This window comes from Sparus aurata, chromosome 14 (assembly GCF_900880675.1).
Source record: "Sparus aurata chromosome 14, fSpaAur1.1, whole genome shotgun sequence".
Lineage (NCBI taxonomy): Eukaryota > Metazoa > Chordata > Actinopteri > Spariformes > Sparidae > Sparus > Sparus aurata.
The window spans coordinates 7156533-7171163 of record NC_044200.1 but is presented as its reverse complement, the minus strand read 5'-3'; the positions used below and the strand labels follow the sequence as shown (position 1 = coordinate 7171163).

Below are 14631 nucleotides of genomic sequence, written 5' to 3'. Positions count from 1 at the left end.
TCCAAATGTTCTCAAAAGGTAAGAGTGAGTCATCCAGTGAGAGTACAGAATTGCAGTCCGTTAGGAGTGATTATGGGTAGAAGGAGTCAGATAGAGTTCTTTATGTCTGAGAGCTGAACAGAACAAAACGAGGTCTACAGAGAGAGGAGCTATGAGAGGAGAAGAGACGAGCATGGATACAACCATCATGCTGAGCTGAATTAGATTATTTTTAAATCTCTCACCAAGAGGATCACAGGAAAGTAAAACTCAAAGCTACAGGGGTTGAAACACTCATATATACACATATATTCAATGTCACGATATTACATCAAAATCCCTTTCTGGCTTAAATTGCACATATGGAACCACAGACTGAAGGTGTGATAGCCACTGAGAAGTCAGATGTATGGCGGAACCCATGCTGCTAAAAAACATATGGCACAGTGAAGGACTCCAGCTAGAAGATTGTGTTTGGACAAACAGGGCCAAAATGAGAGCACCAACGACCTCACAGCAACTTGTACGGGTGTGTTTTTCACGGGAGAGAGTGCAAGCAAGAGGCCGAAATGTGTTTGTGTGCGATTTGGAATGGTGTCCAGGCATATTGTGGGACAGATGGCTGGAGGATGCTCTATTTCCTTCTCTCTCTGTGTATCTAAACAGCATCTTCAACACAAACATTTTAAAGGAAATGAAGCAACTTGCAGCAGATGGGTGGATACGGCACATGTAAACCTGCAGCCACAGAAAAGTGAAATCAACCAGCTTGAATTCCCAAACATCTGCCAAAAGTAGCTCAACTGCTGCAACATCAGAGTGTAACCAGCTTTGAATTTTTCAAATTTACCAGAAAATTAACTCTGCCAGTTGTAGAGGGTCTGGAATCCAGAGATGACTCTCCCTAACCATCTCCAGTAAATTGATGAACAGCTTTTTGCTCTGGAGACAGCAGGTGAAGGAAGGAGTTAAAGGCCAATGGCATTAATGGGAAATGTGATCTTCATTTTATGAAACAAGACTGACAAGCAGTAGCAATAACGCTGCTGTAATTAGAATCAACCAATTAAAAGTGGAGGGAAGGTTTGAGGACTAATGCGGCTCACTCGCCCCATCTTTCACAATTTGTCTATTTCTGTACCAACTTACATTAAATAAAAAAAACATCTCGTGGGCTCATCTGAGGTAATTTGATCACACAAAATCTCATCAGAAGGAATCACGCCGGTTTCTGATTGTCTGCACTTTTCTGGAACACACAGTTGATGGAATTAAAAACGGTTAGATAACCTTTTAGAGAATCAGTGTAAACATTTTAGCATGCTATTCCATTTGTCAAGGGTTGGATGAAAAGGTCAGCCAAAGCTTTACTAAAGATGGGTGAACAGGGAATACCAGGGCTTCTTCAGAAAGTTCAAGTGAGTCCTCAGCAGATTTGAGAACTTTTTTTTCATTTTCAGCTTATGTTAAAAAAAAAAAAAAGGGCTTTGTCCTTCCATCCGCACAAATACTACAGAGGAAAGCTGATAATACACGGGGCAGTGCAAGTAGTTTATGTCAACTGGTTTTGATTTTTAAGGCCAATACTGATATCAATATTGGAGAGCATAAACTATCCAATGACAGTATGTTGCCTGACATTCTACTCTTAAAAACATATACAACAAACATTTCAGATGGGGACCTCTCATTTCTACTTATCAGACCAGCTATTGGGGGGGGGGGGGTGTCACTGTTTCAAAACTAGCTCGGATATATCTTTGGCACTTCAATGCTGCAATTGACTAACATGTCCATCGATACATCAGTAATAAGCTAGAAACTGATCAATATATCAACTCTACTGATTTATTCTTTGCTTCTACTGTATATCACACTTCTTCACAGTAACTCGATATGTCTGTACCTTTTTATCAGGAGCACAAAGTCGGATTCGAATGAACAGCCAAAATGGTAATACATTTGAAAGCGTATTAATTAATACATTAAAGTTCACGTCAAGAGAGAATAATTTTGTTCTATGTCAAACTTTTTCCCTCAAACTTGATGTTTCCAATGCCACAGGTCAAATTGTTTCTACATCTGAAGCAATGATACATGCTTGCAACATGTGTAAAAACATTACATTAACTGCCCTGGTTGGCAGGTGATAATTAACTGTAAGAAGCTACAAATAGCTTCCAGGCTACCAGTGTGGTTTTCATGAAACCTGAAGGGATGATTAATCTCGGTAGAGACTGGAGAACAAAAAGTTTATTTGTGATCTCTTTTAGAAATGAGTACACAAACACAATGTATCGAAAGTGTTTTGTTTTTTGTTTTTTCAATCTTACTTCTGCACCCATAGCTGAAATTAGCACCCTGTCCTTCTCTCAGATATCTTTCCAAATGAGGACCTGTGCTTTGACAGCTGCTTGTATTCAGAACTTGAGTGCTTGTTACTATTTTACAAAAGTACTCAAAGAAAGGTGCATTCATAGCAATGGGTAAAGGTGAAAAACATCAATATAGATAGATAGAAACATCAATATAGATAGATAGATAGATAGATAGATAGATAGATAGATAGATAGATAGATAGATAGATAGATAGATAGATTTCTGAAAGGTTTAAGACAAAGTGGACATCCTCTACACAAGGAGAGCCCTGGTAAATTTAAAATGGATAATCACCATCAAAACTGGGAAACAACATACTCTAAATTTGAACTTATATATGTCTATCTCAAGAAAATAACGCAATAATCAAGCTAAATAACAAGTAAGCAACAATTACTTTTTGAATGTCTTTTAAAAAACATTCATTTCGAAGCCATTGTCGAGTTTGTAAAGAAAACGCACAGATTAGGACTGAACGCCTGCATCCAATCAAAGTTCATGAGAGGCTGTGGGAGCAGTGCGAGCACCTTCCTCAAATCCAGTATTCAGGACAGACGACACAACACAGAGCGTCGCCACACTGCACAATTTCATTCATACTTCAACATGTGTTTGGGAGAACGACAAAACCTGTTCAAAGCATGACAGTTAAAAAAAGAAAAAAAACAGCACGGACAGCACATGATTCACGTGGAACTCAATTTGAGTGGGATATTCAGCGGTAGTCTGTGTTGCAGAAACACGTTTCCATGTTCTAACAAATGCAGTCTAAATGCAACGTTCATCTTTCCTTGCCGCCGACTGCAGATTATAAAGCGCAGGCTGAAGTGTGCAGGATGCTCAGTGTCCGAGGGGATTAAACAGACGCACCGCTCAATCTTTGACAGCGTTCAAAACGTCCACAGCATCACATGTCAGCCCTCACCACGGTCAATTACATTAGGGTTTTTCCTCTCCACTCTAGTTTCTTACCTATTTGGCTGAAAAGGAGAAGCTGGCAGATGAAAATATTGGTCCTGGGAACTGCCGTCTCCATGGTCTCGGAGGGAAAATGAACCGTAAAGAGGCAGAGTGTGGGTTTATAAAAGACGGACGGCGGGGTCGGGTGCGTAAAAGATGCGCTACCAGGTCATCTTCCCTCCTCTGCTGCCTCTGCGTGGGGCGCCAGGGGCTAAATCCTCGGATGATCGGTTTGGCTCGGCTCGGCGTGGTTCGGCTGGGTTTGATTTTGAAGAGTGCTGGCTCGCTGGCTGGTTGGTTGATAGCGGACGCGCACTCACGTATATCGCAATAGGAGAGGGGCTGTGAGCGCGCCGCCCACTGCCCTTAATGGAAATCACTGTATCACTCCTATAATGTTCTTATGATATTACCACAGGGACGTGGAGTGTGTCAGCGGCGTGCAGCTGAGATTTAGAGGGTTTTATCTGCTCGGGCAGCAGCGAAGGATTTACATGATATTCCTACCGCGGCTTCTCTGTGGATGTGTTCAGACAACTTGTCACACTTTATGGCAATTGGAGAAAACAGTGTAAAGACATAATTTAGAAAATGCATTAATGATGAACACGAATTTTATCTTTATTTTTTGTTCTTGTTATTCAATAGAGTGTAGATTTAATGACAATTAAATATGTCCATACCAGACAGCAGTCAGATTTTTATCCCATATATCACTGTTAAGTGCTCCAAAGTGAGTTTTAGTGACCTCCTATATATTTCAGATTTCATTAAGGGAATGACGGGTTATTATAGCAAGGCTTGAGAAGCAAGCAAAACTTTATTTATATAGGCCTAGCACATATCATTCCAGGTGGATGTGCTGCACAGATCTTGAGCTACCAGTTGCAGCCAAAAAACCTGTGGGAATAGTCTGAAGATAAAACATTACACCGTCAAGTAGTAGACAGTTAAAGGTGCAATATGTAAGAATTTAAAGCAACATTATGTAGAAATTGGCTTTTTTTATTTTAGTAATTTGGCGTGAAACACCACTGCCCAAGTTTTTTCAGACTTACTGTTTTCAGTTTTTACTTTATGAATTCTACATAATGTGTTGCAGAGATATCCAATTAAGTTAGCATGCTAACCACCTAGCTCTGGCCCATCCCATGACAAAGCACATGTGATAGTGATGTAAACACCAACACTTACCCGATGCTCTAAACTCCTGGTTTAGGACTGCTAGCTACACGGTGCTAACTATCGAGCTGCAGCTAAAGTTAGCAGCTGTTAGCTGTTAATCTCATCATATGCTACCCCCTATTTGTTTTGTGTATAAATTTGAAGTGGCCAGTCCCTACACACTGAATTTTTAAAATACTACATATGACTAAGAATTAAGACCAGCAAGCAACTGGCCAGTTAAAGTTAAGGAATGTGAATTGGAGCCATTAAAAGGTAATAACATAAGATAAGAAAGATACTAATTAAGAACAGATCAGTTGACGATACATAAGGATAACAATAAGGATAACAGATAATATACAGAGTCCTTACTGGTGAGTAACACAGCAGTGACGTAGGAAATAAGCAAAAAGCATAGTATGGTTACATCAAATGTCTAATCTTACTGTTGAGTACCACAAGTTTCTGTCTTGGAGTATCGTGTGACCTTAACAAAAAGTTTCATTCGAGTACTTCACAAAGCTTTAAGTAGACTCAGGGAGAAACCTCACTTTTTTTTTTTTAGATTTTGTATAAAGCAGTGAAAAGAAACAAGAATGTGGATCCAACCAGCAGGACTGTCCCACAGCGTGTGTGTATTTGCAATGGTGGGGAGATTTGGCAATAGTTGGACTAGGAGATTCCCATGAAGTACACAATGGCATAGTACTGAGAGAGAGTGTGTGTGTGTGTGTGTGTGTGTGTGTGTGTGTGTGTGTGTGTGTGTGTGTGTGTGTGTGTGTGCGCGCGCACGCGCGTCTTGTGAAAAAGAATTAGTGTAGCTTCACAAGCAACAGGCTTCAATGGTGCAAAAACACACGGTTGTGGGAGCTTGTAAATGTTTGTGAGAGTGAGTGTGTGTGTGTGAGACAGGCTTCAGTCACACAATAACATGCTGCTCTCGTTACTCTGTGTGCATTAATTAGCATAAATTAAGAGAGATAATCCTCTTTAATTCAGGCGGGAGCCTTGTCTCACTTGTTGGACCAACATTTTTTCAGATGCTTGTTACAATATCCTCCCTGCCTCTGTGCTTCCGGTATATAAGCCTGTGTGGTTGTGTGCATGTGTGTGTGTATGTGTGCGAGTGTATGTGCTTATGTTTGCGGGAGAAAGGGAGTGTGGCTGGTGGAATAACAACATGTTGATTGCAGCATCAGTTTGTGTGAAAACTGAAAAAAACAGGGTGAATAGAGCAAAAAAATGACTGGAGAAAAAATGCTGTATTGTTACATCTAATATAACAAATGCACAGACAACAGCATACTTTCACACAAACTGCTTTTTTTGAGCTGAACCAAATGAAAAAATGTCATCAATACAGACATGTCCATACACAGAGAGAGAGTTCCTGTCTGCTCCGACAGGTGTAAAGACACTGCTGTGTGATGAATGATCACAGTGTGCTGTCGCCTCCTGCAAAGTATCCACAGCTTTTTCAGATCCTGTTGCTGTGGAAAGCTGCTTTGGTTTTTACTGCACACAGGCAGCTATGGATTATGGATTATGTGTTTGCTCTCCTCTTCCTCTCTCTATCTGCGTGTTTATATCGTAAGTGGAGCAAGGTCAGAAAAAAATCAACAGGAGTTAATTTAGGTCGTCCACTGTCCACGGCTCAAAATATCTTAAGAGAACACTGATCGGATTTTCATGAAGCCTTGGGAAAAGATGCACACTATAGCTTCTGATGTGACAATTAGTTTAATAATCTATATCATATACAGACTGAGGCTCTATCCCATTTCCAGTTATTACCCCAATCCCATCCCCTCAGCTCTGAGTTACAAGGGGAAGTGTATAAAGTCTACCCATATGAACTGGGACAACCCCTCAAGACCTTCATACATCACCAGATCTGTTGATGATGATTACATAAACAAACGTGACCAGACATTTGCAATATGCCGTCTTCAGCTGAGGTGATTTATCTTGTGTTACTTTGGCAATCCTGGTATTATCACAGTACAGTCTGCCATTTATCTAATGGAGATAGAAAGACATGGACACACGCTTGGAATTCATTCACACTATGGAACAAGTCATCAAATAAACGAGAACACTGCTTCATTTAATTACGCTTACATTAGTAACCCGTGCGCCTACCCTGCCTGCACTGATATTAGAGGAGCAGTATCAACTGCAACAATTTCATGCTGGACTTGAGTTAAGTTTTGGGTGTCATTTGCCATTAATTGGGGGGGTGCAACATTGAAATACATCATAATGTGGGACTGTCAAGCAAAAATAACAATGCAACATTAGCTAGCTAGCTAGTATGTTAACCAAGTCATCAGCAAATTAGTAGTGGTTGTTTATGCTTGTTGGAGGGCCATGTGCCCTATCTCAACCGCCTAACCCTCTATCCCACCAAGAATCCGGACACCCTACCACTACACATGAACATGTAAAAACGGGCAAGAGGTGTATTGAAATTTGGCCGAAACCAGGTATTTAAGTTTGCCAAAACAAAAGTCCTTGTCCAAAGTTAAAAAATGCAGTTGTAGGCACAGAGAAGCTGCTACTGTTCCATCGTAATTGTACGGGAAACAGGAAAACAGGAAAAATATGGAAGCATACTAGCAAAATAATAACACTCTGGTTACCACAAGATATAGACTATATCAAGTTTCTTGGAAAAAAGATCCTCTGGTAATGTGTTTGCTGTCTAATAATTTCTTTCTCAAGCTTCAATTAAAGAAGTCATCGGTAGACTTTCCAAAAATTGCTCTCTTAAATCGCTACAATCAAAACAAATTTGGATTATGTGTATGTTGTGTAGTGTGTGTGTGTGTGTGTGTGTGTGTGTGTGTGTGTGTGTGTGTGTGTGTGTGGCTAAATCCCTGTTGCCATGACAGTGGACTACAGTGGATGCCGTTTCTGAGTTGACAGTGATATTGACTTCCAGTGGTGGCAACTGGAGGTCAGTATCCTGGACACCACCGGGTTGACAAATACTGGTCGATGTGTGTGTGTGTGTGTGTAAGACAGGGAGATAGATGCCATCGGTGGTCGATGCCTGCTATGGAGCAACATAGCTCTGTGTGTGGGACTTGTTAGTCCTGCACATGGGTGATGTTTGGGTACTGCTGAGTACTGTTGTTAATTAATGCACATGTGCATTTGTCTGTGTGCACATGTGTAAGTGCTGAAAACAGTGGTCTGTACTTTGGTGGAACATACTATCATTGGCATTCAGGGAAGAATATTTGAGTTAAGGCAAAACAGCATATAACAAGATTACACCGGAAACAATTAGTCAGTCTGTACATGATCTCTGAGTCTTCTGTTGTAAATTGGTTCCTGTTTGACTGATGGACTCAGAAAATAGCAGCTCTATAAAGAACACCTGACTCTCTAACACTTCAGCACATTCACTATTGATAATTCAGGTTCCTGCCACATTCTAACAGTCACACACATGAACCAAGAATCTGTGAGCACTACACAATTTGAGTGTCTGTGTTCTAATTAACAGGCAGGTTGACCTATGTGCCAGTGTTGAAAGAAAATGTTCCTTTAGGGAAAATCTGCTCTAATTAGTATTAAATAAACCCATATTATCGTAGATCCATTGTACCTGAAGATAATCTGTCTCTTAAAGGCAAAGAAACAAACAGGAATCAGACAGTCAAGAGTCACCATGTTGTGGAGAAAATGTCATGGCTGTCATTTATCATCGGCATCAAGCAGCTTCACAAAACAGTAAGAGCTGTCTGTCTGCATATTTGTGTGTGTGTGTTTCTGAAAAAGAAACTGAGCAGACGTGTGTGCCTTTAAGTGTGTGCTTTGGCCTTTTTACAGACTATGTGTGTCTGACTGTGATCTGACATTTACCTTCCTGCATACTAAAGGTTCCACCAGAGACAAGTCATGTGACTGATCTTGCACCTACACACGCTCTATTTTATGATTTGTGCATTTAAGACCATTTAAGACATTTTTTGTTATCCACACATCGACCACAATTTCTCTTATTACTTGCTTTATCAATTTAAAGAATAATGCCAATGAAATTTTTCATTATCCCTTTTATTTTAATCTTGTAATTGTTTTTTTTGGAAAAGACATCATATTGCACATACTGAATTTATGTAAATAAGTTAGCATGTTAGCACATGTTGATAAATGGAGGGACTGAGCAATAATCTAGATGTGTCTGTTCTGTTGTGCATACACACATTATCATCTCCATAACCTTAATCCAGTGAATCAGAGAAAAATGTTTATATATCAGTTTTTATGAGTTCCCAAAAAGTAGACACATAAAGAGAGTGTAGAGAGAGTAATGGACATATAGGGGATCAAACAATGTTTCTACAGAGATGCTTCATGTACAATACAATTGGTTTTAGTCCATTTACATCAAATCTCATACACTGAGGCCAAAGCACATCATTTTTAGGAACACCCTCTTTTCTAGGCTCTTTTCTCTTTTCTGGGGTGTCAGGTTATGCCTGACAACCACTTGCAACTACTGTATATCAGTCTTTATACCCAACTGTTCTGTGACATGTACTGTCATCCGTCTTTTGACATGCTGGCTGAGCTGACACTGACTGACAGCTGACAGCAGGCTTATGACCACTGCAGCTCCTTCTTTGTCCTTGAAGTGAGTGATATTAAGTTGTTGGGGCCAGCTGATAAATTAATGTTGTTTTTAATACTTCATGATAGTTGTAGAGCGGAGCTTTGGCAGACTGTGATAGCTAGTTCTTCAGTAGGGGACAGATGCTCTTTAACATTTAATAAAAAGTCATTTTGTCACTAATCAAGCTGTCTTTCCACTTAAATTTTAGTCATGACGGCGATGATGTGAATGGATAATACATCATACTTCTGCAATCTAATTGCCCTCTTCATGTTTCAAGTCCTCTCCACAAATAATCTAATGCTCTCTCACAAGACTGCTGCAGACAGAAAGAAGAAATGCTTTGTTGCCTTTAAAAGCCTCGAACGCCTGTGGATACACTACCTCACTATTTTTCTTGAAAAGACAACAAAAAAAGAGTTCAAATAAACTGGGAAAACAGCTCTCATAGTTGAATGAAAGCCTCTTTCACACAGCATCTAAAACCAGTGACCTGTGAGAACTATGTGAAGGGGAGTCTTCAATACCCAACAGTGTGAGAAACTTATGGTGCCAGGAATTAAGCTACAAATCCCATTGATGCTACCTATGTTGAATATGTACAAACTTCTATACTGCAACCCTGAGACCCAAAACAGAACTGAATATTAACTGACAAGTACAAATTCGCTCTTTATTCTGATTTTGTCTTATTATAAGGAATACATTTTCCTTTTAAACCTCTTAGACCCTTTGAACAGGTTATATGCTAATCCTTCAGTGCTAATAGCTCTGAAAATAATGTCTAGGAGACATGTACCTCAGCTGAAGGTACTGGATCTGCAAAGAACAGCCATTACAGGGGATAAAGGTCACTGTGATGATGCTGAATAATTAAAGTAATGTCCTAAGCATGATATCAAGACACAAGACTCCAGAGAGCTTATCAACCTGTCCATATACAAGAAGAGAGTATGGATGACATTTTGTTCTTTGGGGGCCATTACTGCTACATTCAATATTAAAGCAGTGCAAATCAAGACTGTCAACCTAAGGTGTGTCGTGTAGCGACTTTTTCGCTTATTCATTCAGCTCCTTACTCCTCTCCCTTGGTATTTTAAACAAAAAAAGTGACTTAGTGACTCTGGCCTTAGTTTTTTATCAACCAAGTTTCCCTCTTGATATATTCCATTATGTTTGATTACTCTGTATACTACATTTTTTTAAATAATAAAAGCATATTTGGTTACATGATTTTATTTCTACATGGTTTCATTTTCACACTTTATACGATCACAATACAGTGGTATTAATCAATAGGCGCATATTCAAATAAAATGGTGAGTAATATATGTTTCAACCTCTCCTTCACACTTGATCATCCTCTTTGACATTACAGCAATTATTGCCAGTTATCGTTAACCATAACCTACTTACTATGGTTACATTATAGTAACACCTATCTACTTACTTTGGTTACATTATACTACAGGTGCCATGACAAAAAAAAAAAACTGCAAAGACAGAACAAAATGTAGCTGTGTAAACCATTGAGGTTGTCGAGAGTGGTTGTATTTAAGTACATGTGTGTATTTGTAATAGTAAAAAGAGTTTCTGTGACATTAAATGTGAGCGTGTGTGTGTCTATATGTATGTAAGTCATGTTAGGTGAGAGTGGCGGCTTAAAGACATTAACCGTAGTTGTACCAGGATGAGATGAAACATCAATGTTGGTCTCTTAAAAAGCGTTAAATGGGATTCTATTTAATTCTTCTTAACAGCATCCACCTGTACCTTAAATAAACATGGTGGCATAATCCTTGGTGTCTGTATTATCATATTGGTCTCTAGTGTTCTTACTTATGGTCCCTCCTGTGGTGTTTCTGTCACAGATCGTGTGCTGATCAAACACTGCAGGTGGTGTTGTGACATATTTTCCCTTGGATTCTCTCTTGATGAAATACACTACATGAGTAACTTTAAGTGGTGTGGTAACACAGTTAACTGAAATGAGAATGCAAATGTGTGCGTCACACATGACAGACACGGGGAAAACGCCTATTCTTCATTCAGAGATTTACAACATGACTTCAAAACTTTGCTGGTTTCCTGAGAGCTTGAATCTTTTTTTTCCTTAAGCATGGCTACATCTGCGCAGCAGCTACCTGATATGCACCTCCTTATCTTTTTTCCTGAATGTTATTCAAGCACTCCATTACACACGATTCTGGTTAAGTGAAACAGGCTTCTATTGATACAATGATAGCTGTCCCTCTGACTCTGGTGTAATGTGGATCATGGTAGATAGGACAATGATATAGCTGGGCTGTTGGTATTCTGTCAAGTAGAATTTTCCTTTCTAAAGTTTAAAATGTTAGAGAATATGATGGCCCTTTTTACTATTGAGGTGGTGAAATGTTTACTGTTTCTGACAATTTTGGTCACTTTGAAACTAATAAAACTTTTTGAAAACATTTCAATCTTGCCTTTAATAGACTCTGAAGAGAATTAAGAGCAGGTACAGAAAACAGTCTTTGTGAAAATGCTAACCTCAACACACTAACTCGCCTGCTTATGACTCGCTCATTTGCAGGAATGAGGTATTTTTAAATAATAGTTCTTGCAAGGGAACTTTTTTGTCTCCATCTCTCTATTGGACTAGAAAAAAATAAAAACACTCAGAGCCAGTGGAGGAAACAAACTTGAAGTGAGGTCAGTAAACGGTGTGTGATATGAATAGTGAATTAAGTTCTGTCTTTGAAACAGCTAAAGAGACACACTCAAGTCTCACACACACACGCACAGGGTGACAAACACTTACTTCCCTAAAGAGGGTGAGCGCCTCACCCAGTACTTGTTGTTACGTTCCCTTCAGTCTGCACAAGCACATGAACCGAGATGGATTGCTGCTGGGCGCCATGGCAACCAAGGGGGCCATTCTCCATCACCGTGGCCGAGGGAGGGAGAAAAAGACAGGGGTGAGTTAATCAACAACAACACACATTTTCATCCCGCCTTTACTCACTGCCAAGCTATACAAACACAGATAAACTTTGTCGCTCATTCATGTACCTCAGTGACACACACTTGAAGAAAAGATGCTTTCAGGGAAGACACAGTCATACAGTTTTTCCAGGTTGATTTGAATTGAATGCACACAAGCATACACAAATGTACATTTTGGCCCCCTACTACAACCAGTGATACATTGGGGAAGACAAGTGAAACATTTTAGTTAACACAAACTTGAACATATATCAAACCGTTGTCTAATAGCATTCATTTTAACAGTTAAATGCTAACCTAGGGAGAACTGTTTTTCCTCCTTTTACCCAGGGCATATCCACTTTAACATGCCAAAGCATTTGTACATAGAATAATTTGGATAATGGATCCCTGTTAGAAGTTACATAACCTCTGAAGAGAAGAAGCAGTGTTATAATACAATCCACTCACACCCAAAACGAAAATTATTAAGCCAAAGAAGGATGCTATTTGTGCTAGTTCTTCACTCCTCCTCACCTGTTGCTTCCTTTCACTCGAATTTATCATGGCAGCCAGAGTAAAACTGTCAACAAACGAAACACAAGTTACATGTGTGGCCATGTGTTGTTTCAAGGCGTTGTCTTTAGTAATTCTGGTTAATGTATCTTTAGTTATTTAGCTGCTAATAGTCACAATTTATGTTAAACATACGTTGTCGCCTGAGCTTGATTTTTTAAACAAGTGCGCCATCACCCGGTGCGTTTTGTCAAACACGCCGTCACGACGTCATCACCAAGCGACACGGAAGTGCCTCTGGCCGCGTCCTTCACTCAGTGCCACAACAACACGTTACAAAAGTCTAGTGTATTAGTGTAGTAACGGTGTTATTTATTGTTTTTTTCGCGTTTTATGGAGTGACAAAAGCGAAGAGCAGCGGTGTTTGGAACTATTAAATGCTTTTGGAGGGTTGAACGTCTCATTCGGTGAGTGACTGTTGAGTTTATACAGGAGAGTTCAGTCCCTGTCAGCTCACCTGCTACACATTAGCTGAATGGAAATTTAGAGGGATTCAACGTCAATTATTTGTTGTCTAGTATCCAAGTGAACATGGTAGAGTGGTGTTATGTAGGCTAAATTAAAATGTTGAGTCTTTTAAGGCTGGTGTATGTATGTAAATTCGTAGTATAATGTGTATAAAACTGAGGGACAGTTTATGAGGATACACAATGAACAAATATAGCTTAAGGTAGACTCACTGTAATGGGAACTTTTAAAGCACAGGTAGAAGTTTTTAGGATGGTGTACCCAACTGTTTTATAATGTTATTAAACAACAGTTTTCCCTTCACATTGCAGATTATTCACTCCTAACTACCCAATATTTACATTTAAAGTTGCTCCAAGGGTCAAGCAGGGATGTCGGCTCCAAACTCTGCAGCAAGGAAAGCCTGCTGGGAGGCCAGAGACAAACTGTGGCAGTGTCTGGATGACAATGGTGACAAAGCTGAATCCTGCCAGAAGTTCCAGAGCGAGTTTGAGGCAAATTGCCCAGCGCAATGGGTAAATTATCCCTTTTATCTTTCAGTGAGGTCTGCATTAGGTGTGGACTGTGATGTCAGAGAGCGTTATAATAATCATTAAAATTAGAATTGTCAATCTTGAAAGCTGTTTTTAAATTAGAGTAAGACTCTCACCATTCAAACTAGCACATTTCACTCGAGTACAAGAAGAAAGTCATCTCTTCCCTTTTCATTCACAGGTGAAGTATTTCACCAAGAGGAGAGGCTTCCTTAAATACAAAGAGAAGATGGCGACAGAAGGCTTCACACCAGCTGAAGGCCCCAATCAGCCCTCTTAACCACTGGACATCAGACCATCACAATCTGCAGACTGACTGACTTGTACTCTTTTTCAGACCAGGCCCAATGGTGCAGGACTTGGAGTGGAGTTTCCCCAGCTCTACCATAGACAGAGTGTTACCCTTTATCATTATTTATTTCTACCGATGTAAGCTGCATCATAATATGCAAACCATGCATATCAGCAGCTCCATCTGCCAGCATTTATTTGAGCTCAGATATGTTCTTATGCCCTGGCTGGTCTGAGAAGTTTGATAACAAAGGATACTAAAATGACAAAATCGGGACAAGATCCACTGTTAGTGAATCCAGTTTTCTGAGTCAGTTGGACGTGACCTTCAAATTATGTGATGTTCTCACTGTGGATACATGTTGATATTGTTCCTTGTGAAATGTAAAAATGATGTTGGAATACTTGTGATCAGTGCTGCTGATCCTACACAAATCCACACATACAGCCCATGCACACAGACACACTCATAGTAACACTGTCCAAGGTTTATTTTCTGTGGTTGTGGGCCAAACCAGTCATAAGTCCTGATTAATTAAATTCTACTTAATGTGTGATTTACAGATAAATGCTGATCTTCACTGATTGCTGCAACCCACCTTCAAATTCTAATACAGAGCCTCTTTAGGCAACATCTCAAAAGTGTGGCTGACTTGTGGTGTTGAATGTAAATAAACAGAAAAAATC

At 39.7% G+C, this 14631-nt stretch overlaps 2 protein-coding genes across 7 annotated transcripts in view; one reads left to right on the top strand and one right to left on the bottom strand.

Moving 5' to 3' along the window:
- Positions 1-3690, bottom strand: part of ptprz1b (protein tyrosine phosphatase receptor type Z1b) — a 63572-nt gene extending 59882 nt beyond the window's left edge. For 2 of the 4 annotated variants that reach the window (XM_030439913.1, XM_030439915.1), the window contains exon 1: positions 3331-3689. In XM_030439913.1, the coding sequence (XP_030295773.1) occupies positions 3331-3394 (64 nt within the window). In that variant the 5' untranslated portion in view covers positions 3395-3689. Of the gene's footprint in view, positions 1-3330 lie in introns of all 4 variants that reach the window. The other 2 variants (XM_030439914.1, XM_030439916.1) reach the window with 2 other exon arrangements.
- An 8299-nt stretch (positions 3691-11989) lies between these two features.
- On the top strand, positions 11990-14630 carry coa6 (cytochrome c oxidase assembly factor 6). Of its 3 annotated transcripts, none has more exons than XM_030439929.1 (3): positions 11990-12069; positions 13470-13635; positions 13835-14630. In XM_030439929.1, the coding sequence occupies exons 1-3, from the start codon at positions 11990-11992 to the stop codon at positions 13931-13933; spliced, it is 345 nt and encodes a 114-aa protein (XP_030295789.1). In that variant the 3' UTR covers positions 13934-14630. The 3 variants fall into 3 exon arrangements, with proteins under 3 accessions (XP_030295789.1, XP_030295791.1, XP_030295792.1); XM_030439931.1 differs by lacking the exon at positions 11990-12069 and adding an exon at positions 12847-13059 and having other exon boundaries at positions 13432-13635; XM_030439932.1 differs by lacking the exon at positions 11990-12069 and adding an exon at positions 12851-13059.
- Position 14631: the final 1 nt, after the last annotated feature.